The sequence below is a fragment of the Gymnogyps californianus genome, chromosome 11 (assembly GCF_018139145.2).
Source record: "Gymnogyps californianus isolate 813 chromosome 11, ASM1813914v2, whole genome shotgun sequence".
Classification (NCBI taxonomy): domain Eukaryota; kingdom Metazoa; phylum Chordata; class Aves; order Accipitriformes; family Cathartidae; genus Gymnogyps; species Gymnogyps californianus.
This window is the reverse complement of record NC_059481.1, coordinates 13091781-13113255: the sequence shown is the minus strand read 5'-3', so window position 1 is coordinate 13113255 and position 21475 is coordinate 13091781. Positions and strand designations below refer to the sequence as shown.

General features: G+C 38.8%; 1 protein-coding gene across 4 annotated transcripts; it reads right to left on the bottom strand.

Annotated features, from left to right (window-relative positions):
• Nucleotides 1–2925: 2925 nt before the first annotated feature.
• Nucleotides 2926–17613, bottom strand: GATM (glycine amidinotransferase). 4 transcript variants are annotated; one of them, XM_050903284.1, is made up of 9 exons: nt 17537–17613; nt 16858–17073; nt 11067–11262; nt 10002–10192; nt 8542–8679; nt 8101–8265; nt 6125–6188; nt 5907–6023; nt 2926–3947 (listed from the first exon to the last, which is right to left on the bottom strand). In XM_050903284.1, exons 1-9 carry the CDS (start codon nt 17603–17605, stop codon nt 3835–3837), a joined length of 1269 nt encoding a protein of 422 aa, XP_050759241.1. In that variant the 5' UTR covers nt 17606–17613; the 3' UTR covers nt 2926–3834. The 4 variants fall into 4 exon arrangements, with proteins under 4 accessions (XP_050759241.1, XP_050759243.1, XP_050759242.1 ...); XM_050903285.1 differs by lacking the exon at nt 2926–3947 and adding an exon at nt 4903–5016; XM_050903286.1 differs by lacking the exon at nt 8101–8265.
• Between the last annotated feature and the right edge of the window lie 3862 nt (nt 17614–21475).

Here is a 21475-nt window from a genome sequence, read left to right as displayed (position 1 = left end):
TACCTTTGAACTTTTTTTATCATTGCACTGTCCACTTCAGAAATTCTCTCCTATAGCGGCACAATCATATCTCCAAATAACACTGATAGGACAGAAGAAATTGTGAGACATAGTAATTTTACATTTGGTAATACAGACACGCATATCCACCCCAGGGACATTTGTAAGCATACCTGTGAATAAATTCTCATACTCCCTGCACTGGTGGGAAAATATTGCAGTTCCAAGAGAGATACAAGCTTTGTCCTCCCTGGTCTTGTGCTGCAGGAGACTTACACAGGATCCCACAGGGTTCCCAAATAGTCTTCAGCACTTTTGTAGGCTGGAGCAGTTCCCAGAAATTTATTGTTTAATCATCGCTATACCTCATGGAGTACCTAAGCGTGGTTCCCTTTTAATTGATGTGGAAACGGATTGGCTAACTGACCAATTTAAGGTCAGTGAAGGAGTCAGGTCTGAGAAGGTCTCAAAAATATTCGCATCACCAGATCCTCTGTCCCAAAATGATGGTAGTAATGCTCCTCATGTCAGTGCATTTCTGCTAGCGTGTCTCTCCAATCTGTATTCTGACACTACTACTGAAATTGAACAGAAAGCTTCTGCTTATATGGAACAACTTCCTTGCTGAAGGAAAGATGACTTAAGAGACAAGTCTATTCCCAAACCAGTCAAAACCTCCACGGATTAGGTAAAAGAACTTTTATTACTGGCAGAACAAACCAAACAACTTCAGAAGCATACTGGTGGTTTCCAGGCTGAAAGACTTGGTACTGCGTGCACAGTTTAAGACCAAAAAAAGAGCATTTGATAAGGGATAAGCAAAAAAGCTGGGAAAAGGCTGAAATGTTTATGAAGTCAGAGTTTTGGCACCTAAATTTGGTGCTGAATAATATCCTTTTCTAAATGGAATTTCTTTTATGAATGGAAAAGAAAAATTCTGATCCTTTGACACTATACCCAGATTTTTTTACACACAATTCAGTTTGCCCAAAAGGGTACAGAAAGGGAGCAATTTCAGCTAATCTGTGTATTAACTTCACCTAAGTAAAACAACAAAATTCCTGGTTATGAAAGAAAAGTGATATTAATTCTTGAAGCTGCTCTTCAAATGAGTATTACAAATAAAAGGCTAAAGCTAAACTATGACATTAGAAACTTTGAAATCTATTTTTTGTCATGGTCTAAATAGGAAAGCATAGTAAAAACACTGCTTTTCTGTTAAACTAGAAGCCCTAAACTTCCTAGTCAGTACTTCTGTTTGGTTGGGTTGGTTATTTCAGCTTCCTAAAATGAAGGAAAAAAATCAGTGAGACAGGCCTGTCTTTACAGACAGCTTTGTGCCAGCATTAGAGCTTATGTATTTGTTATCAAAGTAATAATTGCTACACTTTCTTTAAAATCCTAGGAAAACATGTAAGCGTTGAGTAGATTCAAAGAGTGCATGGTTCCATGGAAGTGCATCACATGCCTAAAAAGAAACAGCCCACAAGCAACAGAGCCGAGAATCCATACAAAACAGAAAAGGCTAAAAAAGAATTATAGCATTTTTCCCCTCAAACTGAAAAAAAAGGAATTTAACACAAAGGGTGAATTACAGTCCTTATTGGATTTTTTGCCATTTGCTTTTTGCATTTCTCCCAGATGGGTATAAACAACTACCCAAGGTTCTTTATAATTTTTTAGTCATGTTCACCATTGGATACCCACGCCTTAATTCAACACTACAAATCAGAATAGCGTATGAATGGCGGTAACTGAAAAACTTTAGAGTTCAAGCATTTGTTGGGAACTAAACTTAAGCTATTAGTCTAATGCTGAAGGTAAAGGTCTTGAGTGTTCCCCTGTGATGTCAAAATCTCCAGTTTATGCTATTTTTGAAGGAACTACACCTTCATTATCAGAATAAACAGACAGACATCCCCACCAATCCTTCCTCTCCTATTGCTCTGAAGAACAAGAAAGAAATGACTGATCACATCAGAGCAGACAGCAACGTATTTCCCAGAGAAAGGGAACATTAAGATCATAGCACATGCAGCACTTTCATCGCTGGGGGTCAATCATGTTCATTTAGGGGGCAAAAAGAAATTATGATGGTCTTATACCACAATTGCTTCAGAAGAGTACACTGAGATGAAGTCAGAGCATTTGTAATGTTCATATAAAGCACCACTGCCCTGATACAAAAACAGTCTCCTTAATCCTGGAGGTATCAGGGTGCATGTGTCCTGCTACTAATGCACATTAGGCCAGAGTTTTTAATGATTTCAGTTGTGCCTTGTGATATCTCATGCCAAGCACAAACACACAGACATCATTTCAACACTACAGCATGCAGAACAATGGAAAGATGACCTGCTGTGTGTGCTCCTCTACGCAGCTGTCCAGCTCCATTGTCAATACTGGAAAGCAAAGCTTGGCTACAGGAAGACTCAGATGAATTTCCATTGTCTAAAGAGCCTTGATTTTAAAGGGAAAAGAGGGACCATCTCTACATGGTCAAGTGCTAGCTCTTCCAGTCTGGCATATCTTAAAGCATTGTAGATTGTTGACATAGAACCTGTTTAGTCCTACCCAGCTCTCAGTAAAATACAGCCCTATGGCTTATATGTGAGCATGTTATGCCTGACAGCTTTTCGGTCAAGGTGCACTGCATTGGCTGACTTAGTAGATTCCTCCACTCTGGTAAGAAACATCTGTTAGTGTTACTTTTCCCCACCAGTCATACATCTGTGCAAAACAGAAACAGAAACATACTATATGAGCAATGTAGTACAAGGGTTTTCTGCATTATACAAGTGCCTAAGATGTTACACATTTTACAGAAAAAAGAAATCCATGTGTATTTTGTATTTCCACCTGTATTCTACAGACATGTACCCATCCAGACATTTCATGCTTACTCATTTTCAGAAGGGCAACGAATTGAGAATGCAAAAAAACTTTATTAGCATAAAAAGTACATATTCAGTAATCAATACTCAAACTCCTTCACAGCATCTGGCATGTTTGATACAGAAAGATGTATCTGCTACAGTTGGAGGAAGAGGGAGTGTAAGATGTCAGAGGTTTATGGTTACAGAGGGGGTTGTTAGTGGGGTTTTTTGTTTAATGCTTTTTTTTTTTTTAAGTTATGTAAACAAGTCAGTGAAACCTGTACAACTTAAAAGTTAAATAAAAACCAATTTCAGCAATACAAAAAGCAATACAAAAAAGTATTCAGATGCATGACATGCATCAGAAGAAAACGTAGGACATGGCAAGTAAGTGAACATGTCTTAAAAGTTAGATCATACTGGAAATTCTCTGTAAATATCTGTATGGCTCAACATGAAACACATTATAAAATTACTTGGTTCCATAGGAGATCTGTACAGTTGCATCTATTTTACCTTCATTAAACATGAATATATTGGAACAATAGACTGATTAAAAGGAATAAGAAAAGTTGACTCAAGTTTAACATTTCAAGCTGCCTATTTGATAGAGTAACTAAACAGATGTAGATGTCCAGTATTAGTGGCCAAGCTATTCTAGCAAGACCTTTTAGCTACCTTGTCAAGTCTTTACATTCAAAGCCAACGTGAAAAGGCTTCATAGAGGAAGGATGTCTTTCAAAAAGCCAGCCAGAAAACCTGTATTGCTGACGGAAGTAGTTTCAATGATACTGCTGAAAGTGAAGAGTATGTAAGAAGTCATTTACCAGACCACTGTAAGGACACCACTGATCAAGCACTAGAGCTCATGCAATTGTTCTAACAAAAGTCAAATTAATTTGTTCGTTTCCTATGCTTATTTTAGAAGCTGAACCATTGCTACCTATCTGGCTCGTAACTAGTCAAAATAAGATTGCAGGGTACCACGGCGGCGGATATCACATGTCCAGCAATGGAAACCACCTCCCAATGAATTGGCATGGCGAATATTCACTTTAATTGTAGAAATGCCTGCAAGAAACATACATTGCATACTTTAAAATTAAAATCTTAAATTTATGTGGTAAGCTTTGATCAGAACATTAGATAATGCTTTATCAGATCATATGGCTAGATGCAAGTATGGAAAGTTTTTCCCACTCATTTGTTAAGAATTTATTTTCCCAAAATCTAGGCAGAGAACAAGCTAGGAACATAGCTGGCTTGTTTATTCCAGCAATACCCTCAGGAATATACAGTGCCTGGAGCACAGGCAGTGTTTGATGTGTTATGATGTGCCAGTAACAAAAAGAAAAATTCAGTTTTTGCAGTATGTGAAGAATTAGCTGAAATTGTGCTACAATATATGACCACAGCGCATTTACATAAGTCTGTGTGAGCACTTATGGTTCAGACACTGAATGTGCTCTTGCAAGTGCCTTTCAAGAAAAGAAGCATTCAAATTACAGTGCTCTGAGTCCTTTCTCTGAAAGGCGAAAGAGGCTGTTATACTTACTACCTAGGTTAAGCTTCCTCCCACTTCTTTTCAGCTCTGATGTTTCAGAGCTGAGCTGTGGCTCAGCTTATACAAAGTCCTGACAGATGGACTAGGATCAGAAGACTTTTCTATTATGAAGTTTGCCTTTTTGCTTCTTGGTACTTTCAGGAGCAGCTCAGTAGAATCCATCATCTACATCAGCATTAGTTTTGTTCCCAGTAGACCCATCTCAGTCCTAGGAACTTACTGACTACAGGAGTTTATTTAGACTGTGAAGTTCAAGTGTGAAAGATATGTCATGATTAGCATTAATAGCCTCATTTTTTAAGTACTTTCAAGCATTTATAAATCCTCAGCTCCTTGGTCATGCAGAGAATTAAAACAACCTAAGACTGAAAAGCTAAGTGATTCGCTAAAGGTTGTATAGCCAGTCTTTAAAAGCAGATTAAAGCACTAGATTGCGTGGTTCTCACCTGCAATCATCTCAGATTTGAGGGAAGCTTCAATAAGTGCACTCACATCCATGGCACCAACCCTTCTTCTAGGTTCACAGTTGCTATCTTCCACCTTTGGATCATTGTCTCTTTCCCATCATTTTTCTCCCTTTAAAGGAATCTTCTGCTACTGGGGAATATTATCTTTTACTCTACAATACAATGATCCCTCACTTCCCTTGACTGTTCATCTACCCACCAGTCTTCTTTCTACCCTGTCAACTTTTGTATCACCAGGCACTGATCCTGCAGCAATAGTCAGCTAGCAGCAGCACCAAGCAATCTGGCCACCTTCCTACTAACCAACTATGAGCCACAAGTAGATCTACCTACATCTTTCCCTCCCAGCGTGATGGAAGCAGTTGGATTAACTGTATGAGTTACGATTTTTAAGTCTATGTTATTTGTCTTTGCAGTGAGCTGTGCATGAGACTTTCAGATTTTATATTCAATTACAGTTCTCCTGCCACTGCATAGCTAAACAAATTCCACTCTATCACATCTCACAGGACTGAGATTCTCCATAAACGAGCAGAAATACCTGGGTTAGATTAATTTGACAGTTTAAAGTACAATGAGTTTGAAACTAGAAAAACCTGAAAGCATTTTGGCAATGAGGGACAGCTAGCTCTACATCACTCAGCAATACACGCACTCAACCTCTCCAAGACAGATTTTGACCTCCAGACTGAGCAGACAGTTTTACATTAAAAAAGCTCATTCAAAAGCATGCTAGCAGTAACTTTAATTGCTACGCATACCTTTATTTGCTGCAAGCTGTAGGGGACACAAGATATAAGAAGACCATATTCATATGACTGAAGTATTCAGGAGAGAAATCACTGAATGATTCTGACTTGCTAATCCAATTGTTTGAGTACCTTTTCCAGTGATGGCTGCTTTGACTACTTTAAGTGAAAACACCATTCATCCTGATGTGCATAGCTGGTATCACGATCATTTCGTTTTAAGTATATGTTGAAATATGTTAGGACATACCCAGATTTTCAAACATCTTCTGAATTGATGTCTCATTGGCATCCACCATCGCACGTTTCTCATCCAGCATTAGGACATTCATGGAGAGCCATTTAGAAGACATCCACAGTGGGTGATCTAGACACATGAGAATGAACCTTCTACTCTACTAATGTTGCCCCATATTAATACTCTTAAGAATACTCTTAGAATTCTTAGAAAAGAAAGAGTGAATATACCATCTGGGATGAGTGGCACTGGGGGGCGAATCACAGTCCAGCCTGCTTTCTTGAAGAGCTCAATCTGAAAGAACAATTTAATTAGATTCTAAACAGGGTTCTTAAAGTATTACATTATGTCCTCCAACCTATGCCGCATTTTCTCAGGCTACTTCAATACACGACATCCCCTTCCCTCTGTTCACTACTCTTGCCCTCATTCAATCTACTGCCCTCAAGTTCCATCTACAAACCCAGTTTTCATACAAGCATTTTTTGAAAGCCTTTTCAAACTTTGCATACCACTAGCATTTGTTTCTACTGTTTTTATATACACTACGTATACGAAGATATGTTGAAGACAAAAGGTAACGCGTGCAGTTTGGAGCCTGTGAAGTAAAGGTATTAGTAACAGCATAAAAGTATGAAATTCTTTACTTTTGGTATTATTTCTTCCCATATGACTGTAAAAGCCATTGACATGAATTACACTGCCATTTACAGAAACAAAAACACCAAAAATACCACATAAAATTGTTTGCATTGTGCTTCGTAAGAAACTTAATATGCAGTTTATTTAACAAAGGGAACAAAATAAAGGCATCCTAGGGAATAATTTGTGTCTCCTAGAATTACACAATTAAGTTAAAAATAAGAGGAGGATAATTTGGCTAAGAATTGACTTTTCAACTTCATTGTCTGAATACTTGGAAGAGCTCTTTATTCAAATGTTACCACGAGGTGGAGCTCCGATTCTGAAAACCTCAATAACCAGCCTGGCCTGCCAGGATTTTAAAGACAAGCCCCCTTTTACCCTCCCCTCCCCCTCCCCATTTCCCAGTCATCCAGAACTGCCAAATCAGTTTTTATGAAAGAAAGCTGCATCTATCTTTTATCTACACAGACAGCAGTTTTCCATCAAAAAAGTCCCAGCACATGAGTTTAACACAAGGAGACCAAGAGCCTCCTCTTGCAAGTAAGATTATGAAGAACAGGGGAAGGGAAGAGGGGAGGAAAATACTATGATTGTTTTAAAAATTATGTTCTCATAATGGGTATTACAAGAAGCAGTAATTGAATGGGACCATTTGCATTGAAGCCACTTGCTGAGAAGAGACTAATACTGCTTCTAAGAGCTATGCTGTGCACATGGTTCCATAATCTCTGCTGCACACAGTGCTATCCCACTGATTCAGTATCGGCTCAGCTACTCCCATGTGGTTGTACAGCTTCTGAAATCATGGGGATCCTCACAAAAATCCTCAAGCACTGACAGTACAGGTAACATGTCTGTAAGAGATGAGCTCTCACTCTCTGGAAGGCTTTCTGATCTGATTGCACTGTTTAGCAATATTAGCTCTTTCTCAGAGTGAAGTAGTAGGTTTACATACTGAACCATATCTCCCCTCTTTCCTACTCTTCAAAAAGAGTATTTCTCACCCAGTTATTCAAAGCTAAATGCCTGAGCAATTACCAGCCTCCTGCCTTTGGTACAGTTAACAATACCAAAGGAGAGGCTTCCAAAATAGGAATAAAAAGGGGGATTACTCATCTGAGCAGCAGAAAACCCTCAATTTCTCCTTGGATTACAATTAATGTATTTAAGTAGTGGAAGTGTTCAGAGAAGTAGTATATCCTATGTACTTACTTTGATAGTACATTATTACAAAATAGATTGCTTCCATCATATTTAAACCGTGTACATAGGAAGAAACACACAACACATCTGCCTAGCCTCACAGTAAGAAAGCACAAAGAGTAGTAGCAGAAAACTGGGGGAGAACAATGGTCATTGCACTGCTGAGAAAGTCCTAGAGCCAAGACGCAAATACATCTATAAATTCCTGAAGAACTGAGTGCTATTTAAATTCAATAATTTAATATTATTCAGGTGTATATAAAATAAACTTGTGGATTAGCAATTATCCAGCAGGGACCTAATCCAGCTGAGTAATTTTTAAAAACACGAAACACTTTCCACTCTGCTACACTCTCACCTGATGGCAGGGACGATCTGGGTTAGACAGCACAAGACCAGGTCCAATGATATTAAAAGTGGCATCAATGTGCATAGGGTTAGGATCCTTAAAGGATATTACATGCACTCTATAGTCCGGTGCAAGATGTCGCCTCATCCATTCAATGCCCATGTAATTTGTAACCTGAAAACAGGACAAAGTTTCACTAGGCTAGAATATAAACTGCATCCAAGCTTAGTTTGTCTAAGGTTTTATTTAAATAAATATTTAAAGCAAAAATAATAGAAGTTTGTGCCCTTAACTAACCCTTTAGCTGTAAGACAGTCTCAGACATTCTACGAATAGCAACTTCTTTTGTCAACACTCTTATTTTAATGCTGTTCAGGAATTTAAAGACATAAATGCAAGTATCAATCATTAAGATAGATAACAAAACTGTTGGAAGAAACGTTTGTTTACCTGGCTCCTTTGTACAAAGATATCTCTTCCAGCTCTAATGAAGTCAGCAGCATCAAAGCATGGCTCAAATTCAGTAGTTACAAATTTTCCCTGAGCAGCCAGTTTATGCCTGTCTTCAACAGACCGGATTGGATAATCCTAGTTATAGAAAAAGGAATAACAACTTTAGATTGGAGATGGTAAGGGAAAGTTTTCAAACTATTTGCTACTGAAGAGTATTTTGAAATTAAGAAAATATGTTTATATTGATAGCTAGTATGTTCCTTGGAGGTGGTTTGGTTTACTTGTTACTAGAATAAAAAAAGAAAGCATAAATGTGGAATTTTAAGTAAAAGGTTTTAAGCACATTCAAGAATAGGTGATGAGATAAGAGACAACAGTTATACCAAGAAGTTAATTGCTCTTCAGAGCCACTGTCTCTATAATATTCTGGCTTCTGGATCAAAAGTATTGATTACCAGTAGAGTTTAACTACTGTCCAACAAATCACTGCACAGTGACAAAAATACTGGTATGCAAGCTATTTCCTAACAAAGGTGGACTCCCTAATTTTTCGACATTTTAGAATGGAGCAGTACTTCAAACTAGAAAGTAGATCTTCAGGAATTTAAACAGATTTTAGAATGAAACAATGCAATCAAGAACAAATGAGGTGCAAAATCCATTAGTTTGTTTGTGCTGGTTAAGTAGTTTCTATGCTTTAGAACAGGCTCTGGAAGTTTTCTAATACTGACAGATTACTCTAAGGTAGTTTTGTTTAACGAAGACTTCTTTGCATCATTGATGTCACTGTTCCTAGAAAGTTATAATCATTCCACAACCAGTTTTACTGCAGTTATTGTAGATGCTCTTACCAAGGTCCTAATGCATTTGGGAGCCTATAGGAAACTACCGAAATTGTCTGAGTCAAAATTATTACAAAAGAAAAAATTAAGAAAATATTCACTGAAGTATTTGGAAGGTAAATACTCACGGTTTAGATCCTCCACTATTTCTTTATGTAACTTTCAAAATACTAATCATCATGCAAAACAAGGATTATGAGTTTTTTTTCCTGTGACAAAATATATATTCTTTCCCACTTTCCTGATACACTCAGGACATATGGACATTCTCAGGGAATCTTAATTCTTTAAAGTAATCTTTGTGATGTCTTTCTAGCATTCCTTCCTCTTCAGTAATGCTAAGTTACAGTCAGTAATCAAAACAATCCAAAGCAGACTTCAATTCAATAGACACAACTTCCTGTTTCTTATTCCCTAATTGCACACACTCAGTTTCAGCTGGAAAGGCTACAGAATATTTGCATGCACTACAAAACCCACAAGTTTCCAGAGTTGTTTTGTCATTGTCATCCGCCCCCCCCCCCCAATTTTGTGAAACCTAGATATCAAGTTGAAACTATCAACAAAGTTCTCTATAACCAGAACTGAAGTTCTGAAGCAAAATGAGAACAATACCTGATCATAGAGTTCATCTGCCATTGTGGGTTTGGGGGCAGTTGTCCACTTAGCACCATGGTTGAAATAATCTTTGATTATTCGTCTATATGCTCTGTACTCAAAGAATCGAGCACGCCAAGCCATAGGCGCTTCAATAATTTCACTTCCCACCACCAACAGGATGTCTCTTGGCATGGCAGCATACATACCTGAAAGGAAAAAGGCCATTTTTTGAGGCCAACTTCATTTCTTGATATGCCATCCTTTTAAAAAGTAGTAGCACAGAAGAGGAATTTGATGGAACACAGAACTAGTGCAGAAAGTAGTCCCATTAGACTTTTCATTAACATTATCAGTTCCCTCATGAATTTGAATTCCACTAGAACAACTTAAGAACACATTTGACATGAAAGGAGCCTGTAGACTACGCTTGATGCAAAGCTGAGTATGAGCCAGTGTGCTCTCACTGCAAATAACCAAAGCCATATGGTGCTATACAAGGACAAATGTGGCCAGTAGGTAAAGAGACATTCAAATTTCTTTGACGCTAGTGAGGATCCTCCTGGAAAACTGTTTCCAGTTTCGGCCTCCATAGTTTAAGATGGATCCAACTCTAGGATCCAACAAAGGGCTATCAAGACAGTCGGGGAGCCTTACAACACATGACCTGGGAATAGTGGAGGGACCTCAGCTTATTTCATGTGGCAAGTAGGGGACAAAGCAGTAGCAGCCTACAGCTACTTTCAGGGCTGTTAAACATGACTGATGAACACTCCTTGGCAGTGGCAGTGACAAAATAGCACGGGAATCTGACAACAGATGCTGGTGTGGGAAGTTCAGGTTAGATATTATAAAACATCTTTCATTAGGAAATCCATGCAGTACTGAAACAGGTCAGCAAACCAGGTGGCAGAATCTCCATCCCTGGGGATTTTCCAAGTCATAGCTACACAAAGCCATCACTGACCTCATCTAGCACTGGCAATAATCCTGCTCCAAGCAAGAAGGTAGACTAGATAACATTCAAAATGTCTCAGACAAGAGCTAAACAGACAAGGCTTTCAACAATGGAAGAACGTTTACCTGTAGACTCAAAATCAGGTGTTTTATACTTCACAGACCAGTCAATTGGATCAGGCCTCTTGACAATTACACCTTCTCTTTTCAAAATATTGCACATCTCTTCAATTTCAGCAATAGCTTTTTTTAAGTGGTCTTTGGGGAAGCTCTGGCCTCCAAATTTCTGATAAAATCCCCAATACTTTTCATATGTGTTGGCCTAAAACAAAAGGACAGGTAAGTGACAAAAATGAGCATCAGTTATTTTGGTAGAGTGAAATAGATGCATAAGACAATTCTTAATGTTCAAAGTTTCTTGTTCTTCTTTCACTGACTTCCCATTGTTTTGTATGTGTTAATGACCCTAACATGTCATAGTGTGCCTTATATTTGATTCCTGCAATATTTTGAAGAGTTGTTAAGAATTGTTAATGTCCTGCTGATTCTTCTAAAATAAAGGTGCAGGAGAGGAGGAAAAAAAAAAAAGAAAGGGAGAAGCATCAATGCTTCAGATAAATGTTCAACTATTCCTCATTGAGAATCCCTATCCTGGTAGCACTCTGCTGCCTTTATTTGTTGTCTTTACTACTTCCATTTATACACACCATTGGCAAGGTTCCACTCAGATGTTTTATGATGTTCATGTGTCCAGTCATTAAACTTATGTAAGTGCAGGTGTTAGACTAGTTGTGAATGGCTGATATTTCACAAACACTTACATACAGTAACAAAGCTAAGTTTCAGCTGTACGGGCTAAGTAGGCTCATTGAACTAGCAGATAGCTTCAGTACTGCTAAGAGACTGTATGTGTGGCATGATACCCAAGAAAAAAGTCCTCTAAGGAACAGCAGGAAAAAAGGGAAAGCCATTCTGGAATGTGGAGAAGTAAGTACACATTTCATTCCCACTTGCAAGTTTAGTTTGATTTTTAGATGGGATTTTCAGGATATTTCATTTCCCCATATTTTTGGATATAGATGGATCAGTAGCTTATATTACTTGTTTCTACTGATGGAAATACTATTATAAATAATGTAAAAATATTTCTAGAAATCTCTTCCCCTCTTTAGCCACAGCCCTACAGAAAGTCTCATTATTTATGAAATCACAGATTAAAACTAAGAGACAACATTACACTTCAGTTAGTATTTAGTGGCTTGTATTGCCAAGTGGCCATGAAAGATTTGGTCTTTACTACACTAGACCTGTAGAAACACACCAAACACAGCAAACACTATAGACTGCTATTTAATAATGCTAGCAGACATGTTTTTAAATGAAAACAACCTTGAGCTTATCTCCAAAATGCATACATCTATAGTCACCTTGTTAAAACCTCGCTTCAGTACTGTCACCATGGTGACATCAGGAATTCTAAAGCCATCCCAAGTACAGGTAACATGCCTTTTTGGCTAGAAGGGGCCATACTTCAGGTACAGCAGCAGTCTAGAAAATGCAAGAGATACTAAATTCACCTGTCAGGGTTGGATTAAAGCAAGTACAACATTTACAGGCCTAAATCCTCTGCTCCTGAAATCCTGTGATAGTCTTCTCAAATTAAAAACTAATTCAAATTAATGTCCTAGTTCTCATGATTAAGAAATCCAGACATATAATCAAAACAAATGATGCTGCTTCAGTTCAGTGTATCTTTGAAAGTACTTCATTCAGATTTATAAGCTGTGAAACCAACAGTTTTGATGGGTCTCTGCTAACACTAACATGACAGAGAAACAAGTGCATATGGAGCCCTTCTGGAATGACAGCAGAAGGGGTCAGGAACAGGTGAGCAAGTGGTCAGGCCTTCCTTCTACCAAACAGAGTCCTGCTCATTCAGGCAGCATGAGTGACAGCAACGGGATACAGGAGAACCTGCCCTTCCATACATGAGGTTCTCTCCTGACACTGCACTCCTGACTACCTTCCAGAAAGCAATGTTCTGTATAAAAACAATGCAATGATGTTCCTTTTGTGCTAGTACTGTCAGTGAGCCCTGAGCATGCAAGGCCATTCATCTGAATGCATGCCTGATCTCCTTTAACAATCCAGGCTATCCACCCTATTCTCTACTATTTCTGGATATTTGCCCTCATGCTAGAGAGGTAAGACAGAAGGAAGAGAAAATTCAACCTTTCAGACATCCTTAACATTTATATAGAGAGCCCAGGCAAAGGTCTCAGCATTGCCATCCTGCTCCTCCAGTACTGAAGCTGCTTCCCATCCTTCCTGAAGGAATTTATTCTTTTTCTCTAAGTGAGGTCTTGGGTAATTTGATCACCTCAGACTTGCCAGCTGTTCAGAAGTCACATACAGATCATATGAAGTGCCTAGCATTAATTTGGAAACCTGTTCTGCTAATGAGACAAATTTGTCCTAGGGAGTAAAGCTAGTTATTTTCAGAGCCACCCATGATGTATTTGAATATAATTAATTCCTAAGAGGTGCAGCTCTCTTCACCAGGTGTCCTCTAGTACTGCTCTTTTTCAAACCTGAGCAGTTACATTTGTGTTGCACTAATACGACGGCATAATCTTAAAGTTACAACAGAGTAAGGGTTAACACCATAACACCACTCGTATTCCTCACCTTCTGAATAACTGGGGAAAGGGTATATGACTGGGATATCTATTTCATACCAATTCAGGATTGAGATTTCAAGCCCCTTTGATCATATACATACAACTCATTTCAGACTGTTCAAAAAGTACCATGGCCAGGATACAGAAGTGAGCTTTAAATAATCTCCTCAATGCACCTTATAACCTACTGTCTGAGAGTACCTGAGAAACTGTAGCAGCATTTAAGAAAAATTCTTTCTTTTCGGAAAGAAATTTAAGAGTGTGCTGTAAGGAAAAGATTGTCTTTAAGAAACAGCAGAATTACTCCCTACAGTTGCTATGTATTTTAAACATTTGTTGTGGAAAATAATTAAAATTATCAATGTTAACACTCTCGAGATGTACCTTAAAGCTAGTAATGACCGTTATTAAATTTAGTACATTGAAACAGAAATTCAGATCAAAATGCTTTTTGCCTAACTCAGTAGTAAACACCCCCCCAGCTTCTCACTCAAGATATAATGATCTGTGGTAATAATACCTCTTCACCAGAAATGCATTATTATTCACAAAATATACTGAAAAACATTGCAGAGTACAAAGCTATAAAGCTCAACTGTTTGACTAAGTGTCAACTGCTTCAGAAGAATACATCTGAACCGTGAGATTTTTGACCAAAGTGCTAATTCAAAAAAAGGGCATCTTCCTAATTAATGTAGTTGTTAACCTCCTAGTTAAGATTTCTCATCTTTCCCAATAGTGTATTTAGCTCTACATAACCTACATAGCCCATTTCAAGCTCCCAAAAGGATATGCAATAAAGTGTCAGCTCATTAATATTCATCAGATATGTAGGGCTCCCTATTCAATTCATTCCTTCCTCCTTCTCATGCCAAACACATCATTCCCACATCATAGCAAAAAGACTTGTGTACACCAAAACCATGTCTCAAAGTACAAGAGAGTGCTGAATGCAGCCATACTTCCTGCACTTAAATATTTTGTAAACAAACACGCATACAATCTTAAAACACAACTTAAAAGTACCCCAAAGCAAGTATTTACCAAACCTATAATTTGAGATATGTTTTTTAAAGTGTCTCAGGTCCAAAGCCTGAATTTTTCCTTATACAACTCAAATTCGCTGGTTTTAAACTGCAGTTTTTATAACCAATGACCCTCATTCATACTTCGCAGAAGGCACATGATACACATCAACCCTAGTATTGCTACCTACAGGGACAGTAACAGAGATTTCTGGCTATTGTATTACACTGGAGCAACACACACATACACGCCTTACCTTTCAGCCACATAGAGATTTGAACAATAACTGAATCTATTAATATCTTTCAGTATTGGCAAGGTAGGATTTGGACTACTGTTTGGATTATTCAGCAATGCCCCCAGGTAAAGTTACTGTTCCAGTTTCTACAGCAAAATTTAAGACAAAAGCAGAGAAAACTAGAGGAAACCACATCTCGGCTGGCACACTCTACTACTATTACCTGTTGCGGCCAATGTATCCTTTAGACTTGGCAGTTTACATAAAGCAAAGCTAAAGCTTGCTTTAACCCCAAGTTGTAGGTATTTGAATTGCAGAGGTAATCCTATACTTTGACATTCCTCATTGAGCTTTTGATATTGCATGTAACAGAAAGTGAAGTTCTGACTTCATTTGATTAGTTATGGCTTAATAGGCAGTAGAACCAGGCTAGCTGTATAGCATGTCACACTTCAGCAAGTTAGACATTTGAAAGAGTATTTTTTCTGACATTAAAGCAAGCCCTTGGCCACTACTTGAGAACAGAATTTTGCCTCATTTAATGTTACAATGTAAAAAAGTTAGACATGTTTTTTTCCTTACTCTTTCTGTACATTCATTATGGCAGTTTTAAGTACATAAATGCACATACATACACTTGTGTATTAGAAATGCCAATCCTCATTCGCTTGTTATTCTGAAGCTGCCAGAATATCTTTGGAGTGTCTGAAACAGGATTCCAGAGGCTGGTAACTGAGCTTCAGCTTTCAAGGAGTAAATACAAGTCATAATGAAGCCAGTGGTAAAGTTTTCATTGCGCTCACTGGGGCCAAGATATCCTCTCAAATGTCCCAACGTAAGTCAAATGATTGCTCTTCTATCTGGGGATTAGAACTACCAAGCTGCAGTAATTCATTCACACTCCTCCAACCACTTTTGCCCAGAATCATAGCCCAGATTCTAAAGAAAAATATACAAATGTAAAAGGGACTAGGGGAAGAGAAGTCTTCTCCACAAGTACATCCCAAACTTCCTCTAAACTACCATTTCCAGCACTTGAAACATATTTTCAGCACTTTAAACATTTTTTAAACATTCCTTCAACGTCAGATCAGAAGCACTCCCTTTCTTTTTTTAACTGAGGTCTTCTGGTCAACTTTGTCAAGATATCCTTTAAAATTTTACTAAGGTCTCTTCAGCAGAAGTAGTGTGCCAGCTCATTTTGCTGCGATAGCCACAGTTTGCATGCTGCCTTGGAGGTAGTACTGTACCGTAACACTGGAAGAGAACAATGCAAAATCATCCCCATGAATGCAGGTAACACCACATACTTGGCACCTTTAAAGTCCCGGTAAAGTACACAATAAAAATCTGGAGCAATCCCATTGTTTAACTGTTCCTGTTCTAAAATACAGCATTTCAGAAAACAAGGAAATGTGGATTTATTTAGGTTGCTGTTGTAGTTTTAGGTACAGCAAAACCCTGAAAAACAGAGGAGCATGTATTTCCATACAACACTTACTGTAGCACATAAAAGTTGCAGTGAGCTATTTAAACAGAACGGTCCTGCTAGTCTACAGGTATAGAACTCAATCTCTCAGACTATTAAGTACAAAACTACACTTTTTTTTTCAAGTGGTAACCCTACTTAGTTTTGAGCCCAGTTAAACTTTCATCAGTCCTACCAACTATCTCAAAAGCTAGTGTGTACTTTGATAGCATCAGGGCTATATTACTAGAGCAGATTGCACATATTAAAGATTCTCTCTACTACTGACTTCTGTTAAAACAGCTAATTCAGTTGAAAGTGGAAAGAAAAAGCATATTCCCCACCAACACGGCTACACTGTAAAGTTTCACAGATGTAAACAACTACTTTGAAAGAAGAATCCTCAAGAGTAAACACCACACCTTGTGCACTGTAAAGCTTAAGCAAATTGTATATATAAAAACCATGTTATTTCCTATTTAAGGTTGCTTTTTTATTGTTTACCTTAACCTCCACAGAAAAAGGTGGGACACAAGCGTTTTCAGCTCTTCCCACAATGACCTCTTCCAGTGGGTCCCATTCATTGTATGAGCAAACAAGACAGTCCTTAGGCACGGAGCTAGTAGCCTTGTCATCAGCAGCACAGGCGTTCTGGGAGGCTGTAGCTGCCTGGGTGCTCTGGAAAGATCGCTGCACCCATCCTGTAAAGACTCTTCCAAGCTTAAAATAAAGATAAGAATGAAGATTATGTTTCCCTTACAGAAGGCAAAAAGCAATGGTTCAGTCCACAAGTGCCTTACACTGTAATCCCAGAGCAATGTACATTATTTGCAGCATTAACAGAAACACACTGTTTGTTACAGCCATGCTAATTTATTCACAGCCTACTAGATGCTTAAAGGACAATTTGCCTTTTAAAATACACTCAGTTTAGAAGGGTAATGACGTAGGAGCACAGCATTGACAGTGGCGACTGGAGTCACTGAACTCTCTGCTGCTGAACTGGGAGGATGCATGGGTGAGCCCCAGCCAAAGAAGCCCGCAGCCGTCCCGCGCCCGCTCACCACCGCCCGGAGCACCCCCGCACCCGCCGGCGCGGAGGGGCCGCACAGCACCTCCGCCCGACAGAGCATCCTCAACCCCAGCTCCCCCGAGCCCGGCGGCGGATCAGCGCGGCACCAACCCGCGAGCCGATGTAATGCGCCGCTTCGGCTCCCCGGCTCCCCCCGCGCAAGCACCGCACTCGCAGCATCTCTGCTGGCAGGGCAGGCACCACCGCTCCGCGCCCGCCCCCACCGGCAGCGCAACTACACCGTGTGCCCGGCCCGCCGCCTTTATCGCGGCCCGCCACGCCCCCCGCACCGCCCATTGGCTGAGGGGGCGCGGAGCGGCGCGGAGCCCACGTCGGGGGCGGGAGCCGCCCGCCCGTGTACAGCTGCTGCTGGGCGGCGGCGGCGGGAAAGGCCCCCGGGCGGCGCGGCCCCCCCGCGCTCACGGTTCAGGGGGAGCTCGGCGCTGCCCGCGAGTCGGGATGAAAGAGCAGCTGGAGCGGTCGAGCCGCAGCCCCGGGCCCTGGGAGGCGCAGTCTAGCTGGATGAGGCAATCTCCCAAGCTGACTGACGGCTTCTTTCAACATACCTGGCTTTCATTTCCACAAATGGCCCTTTAGCAGCAATTTGACTTTGAAGATTTCCAGTCAGGTCTCAAATTCTTCTCTAAAAAGTGTACTGAAGTGCATCATTCAGCTATTTTTAGTCATCACATATGCATGTTCTTATGCATTGAACCTGTAGTAGACAAATTCAGTTTTACCAAAAATTCCAATAATTCATATGTTAAGAATTCAGATTTTTAGACTACAACCTAAAGAATTTGTGATTCACCTAAAAATCTTTTAATTCTTTAATTGCTGAAGAGATGTTTCAAGAATATCCCAAACACTTAATTTCAAATTCTGGCTTCTCAAAATGCATATTGTGATATGATGAAAAGTCATCTTAAAGTGAAAACCTAAAACGGTTAGCTCCTAGTAGACGTATACTTATTTTCCCCTGCAAAATCTCTCCATGACAAAATCAAAGGAAGTATCTTCAAAAATACTTCTGTCTCAACAGAACTGCAGTCTACAATGAGAAATGTGTTTGCTACCAGCCCTACTCATATTTAGTATATCCCCCTTAGCCTGATATATTATTCTGCATTTTCTCAACGTTGCATACAAGTTCACTTTTAAATCATTTGATTTTGCCTTACAAAAGTAAAAAGCAGACATAGCAAAAATCAGTTTTGCCTGAGTTATTCTGTTTAAAGTTGTAAAAATCTGCATCTTTCTTTCAACCTTATTATTTGGGGTTCTGCCTTTATCACCCATGCAGTGCCTAGCATTTCTTCAGCCTTGTTCAATACTCCTTCAGCCCATGTTTCGTTATCCAGAGCTAGTACAGTGGGGCATGGCTGTGAACAGACATGATATTTAACATTACTTCTACATGTAAGATCGCGGGTAGTGCTAGTCAACTCAGCAGACATATCGATAGCAGGAAAAAGGTAAACATCACTAGTAGTAACATATATTAAAACATAAGCTATGGTCTTAGAATACAGCAAATCAGCTCCCGTTTTAACACGCCTTAGCTATATGAGTAAGCAAGTTTTATTCTACTGGGTAATTAATCATTCAGCACTTTGCCTTTTTGGCACAGGTAAACACTACACCTTCCCAGGAGAAACAGGACAGTGTGAGTTCTCTCTTCATGAATTTACATACTTCTCAGAGAAAAGTTAATTATTTTAGTTGGTATGATATCAAGCACGCTTTACCGTTTCATATGACTGCAGAACTTTTTCGTAACTCACTCATCTTAGTTTGTTAGGACTCATTTATAACATAATTGCCTCAAACACTATTCTTGTATTGAAAAGGATACAAGGATTTTTTTTTAGTTTCAAAAAGGAATTTTCTTGATGCTACTTAATTCCTAGTTACCAATATTTGTCATCTATTTAATTAAAAAAAACCCCTAAGTTTATGCTAGTTCTGCTCAAATGCTTGTTATTTGATTCAGTTGATTTTGCTAAGATCACTCTACTCACATTGACCTTCTAAAAAAATTAATGATTGGCTTGTGGCTAAATCCAAAGGTCTTGCTTCTTTTTCTATCCTTTTTGACTTATCAGCTAGTTTTGGACCTTTGGATCATTCTTTATCAACTCAGTTTACATAGTTTTTCTGACGTTGCACAATACTTCTTTTCCTACTTACTACATATGTTTGGTGCTTTATAGGGTCCCTAAAATTGTCCTCGCCATCATTGCAATGAGCTTTGTGCTGAATGCTCTACCATTTTTTAATTTTTCTGCTGGACTGCATTTTTTCTGCTCACATTTTTTTCAGTGAAAACATTCTTTCCCCTATCTCAAAGGTCTGTTTCTTCCTTTCCTAGGGGTAGTTCCTCCTGGACATAGGCCAATTTTCATTTAAGTACAATCAAAGCAGAAATTCTTTCCTTTTCCTAACTGGCACATTTCTGGTCTGACCTTGAAACCTTTACTCATGGTAAATAGCATTTTCCTTCCAGCCTTCATTGAGTACCAGTCATTTGACCCCCAGATTGCCCTCACATGGGCCGTGACACCTTCAATGCTATCAATGCACTAACCATCTAAAACACACTCTAGTGGTATCCCTATGCTTCTTTCATCACTTGACCATCTTCTGGGTCACTTGAAAAAAATCTCATTTGTCTCCTTAAAGCAGTCACTTACTTATATTTCTCTGCTTACATCTTTTTATTCCTTAACACACAATACAGACTTCATACAGTTCGCATTTATGGTGTACGGAAGCATCATTCCTCACAGTTCCCTCTTTGGCATCAAAATGAGAGTCCTCTTGCTTTTTGTATACTAGGTAGCTCTTTAAATCTTCTTCCTCCTCTTCTACAAGAAGGGCTTGATCTACCAATGTATGTTTTAACAGTGACATAAATCATGGAGCACACCACCAGTAATGATTATTCAAATGTAAATAAAGCTAAGTTCATTCATTCAAATACAAGAAAGTTACTTAAACATGTGGCTGACTAAGCAGGTGCTGAGCTCTTTGGATCAAAAATCTTATTCTAAAGATCACATCATTGACGTTATTACACACAATTGCTAGAATTATTATAACACCTTGAAAGCTCAGCTCACAACCCAAAAGCTTGCCAATTATTTTCAGAATTATGTGCTGATCTAGTAAAGATATTTTCTTCCACTGTAAACCTCACCTCAGTATGGAATTTTAACTTGAAACAGGAACAGGAGCTTCACATCGCTATTTCTGAGATCTGGCCTATAAAGATTAACTAGCAAGTTGTTCTTTTTTTTTTTTTAATGGCAAGCTATGCATTTTTTATAATAGTCTATCCATCATTTTTGAATGACATAAGGTGCCTTGCAGGCTTATATAAGACCATCTCATTCTGATAACTGGGTAAGCCATTTAAAGCAATGCAGTTCCAGTTAACAAAGAACAACATTCTGGCCCAACAGCATTAGAGAATAAGATATTAAGTAGTAAAATTCTAGTTTAAAACCACAGAATTAGAAAAAGCAAGAGGAGACATGCAGTAGAGAGAAGTTATCCTTGGCAACAAGACCCGTGTTAGTCAAGATCAAAGTATAAACTCAGCTGTGTTTTAGGACAGTATCTGATCTCAGCCTCACATATCTTTTTCTCTAACACATATCTATTAGAGAAATAGAAGTCTCAAGGGATTATACTACTGTTTAAATGTGAATTTCCATCTGTCCATGAATTGAGGTCCTGCCTTTCAGAGCATACATTGTTGTTCAGGTTTGTAATGTGGTATAGCAACATGCCTGAAGCACTTGAGGGACATGAAGTTTATGGTTAAGGAACAGCTAACCCTTTCTTACCAGTATTTCTGCTATATTACTGATTAAAACAATTTGGTATAAGATATCTGGTGTGAGCTGGTCTTAACATTTACATATATTCAACAGTTTTTACTTATCCTTACTTTTACTTTACTTACAGAAACTTACTCTGTTCAACAATACAAATGTGAGAGACTTCAGTTCATTCTAGTGCTCTGTCAAGGATACTGCTTGCTAA

Coding starts and splice junctions, on each gene's coding strand:
- GATM (XM_050903284.1), bottom strand. CDS start 17,605: ATGCTGCGAGTGCGGTGCTTGCGCGGGGGGAGCCGGGGAGCCGAAGCG. Junction 10,193..11,066: donor ACCTGATTTTGAGTCTACAG/GTAAACGTTCTT, acceptor TTTTCCTTTCAG/GTATGTATGCTGCCATGCCA. Junction 3,948..5,906: donor GAAGATGTTTGAAAATCTGG/GTATGTCCTAAC, acceptor TGTTTCTTGCAG/GCATTTCTACAATTAAAGTG.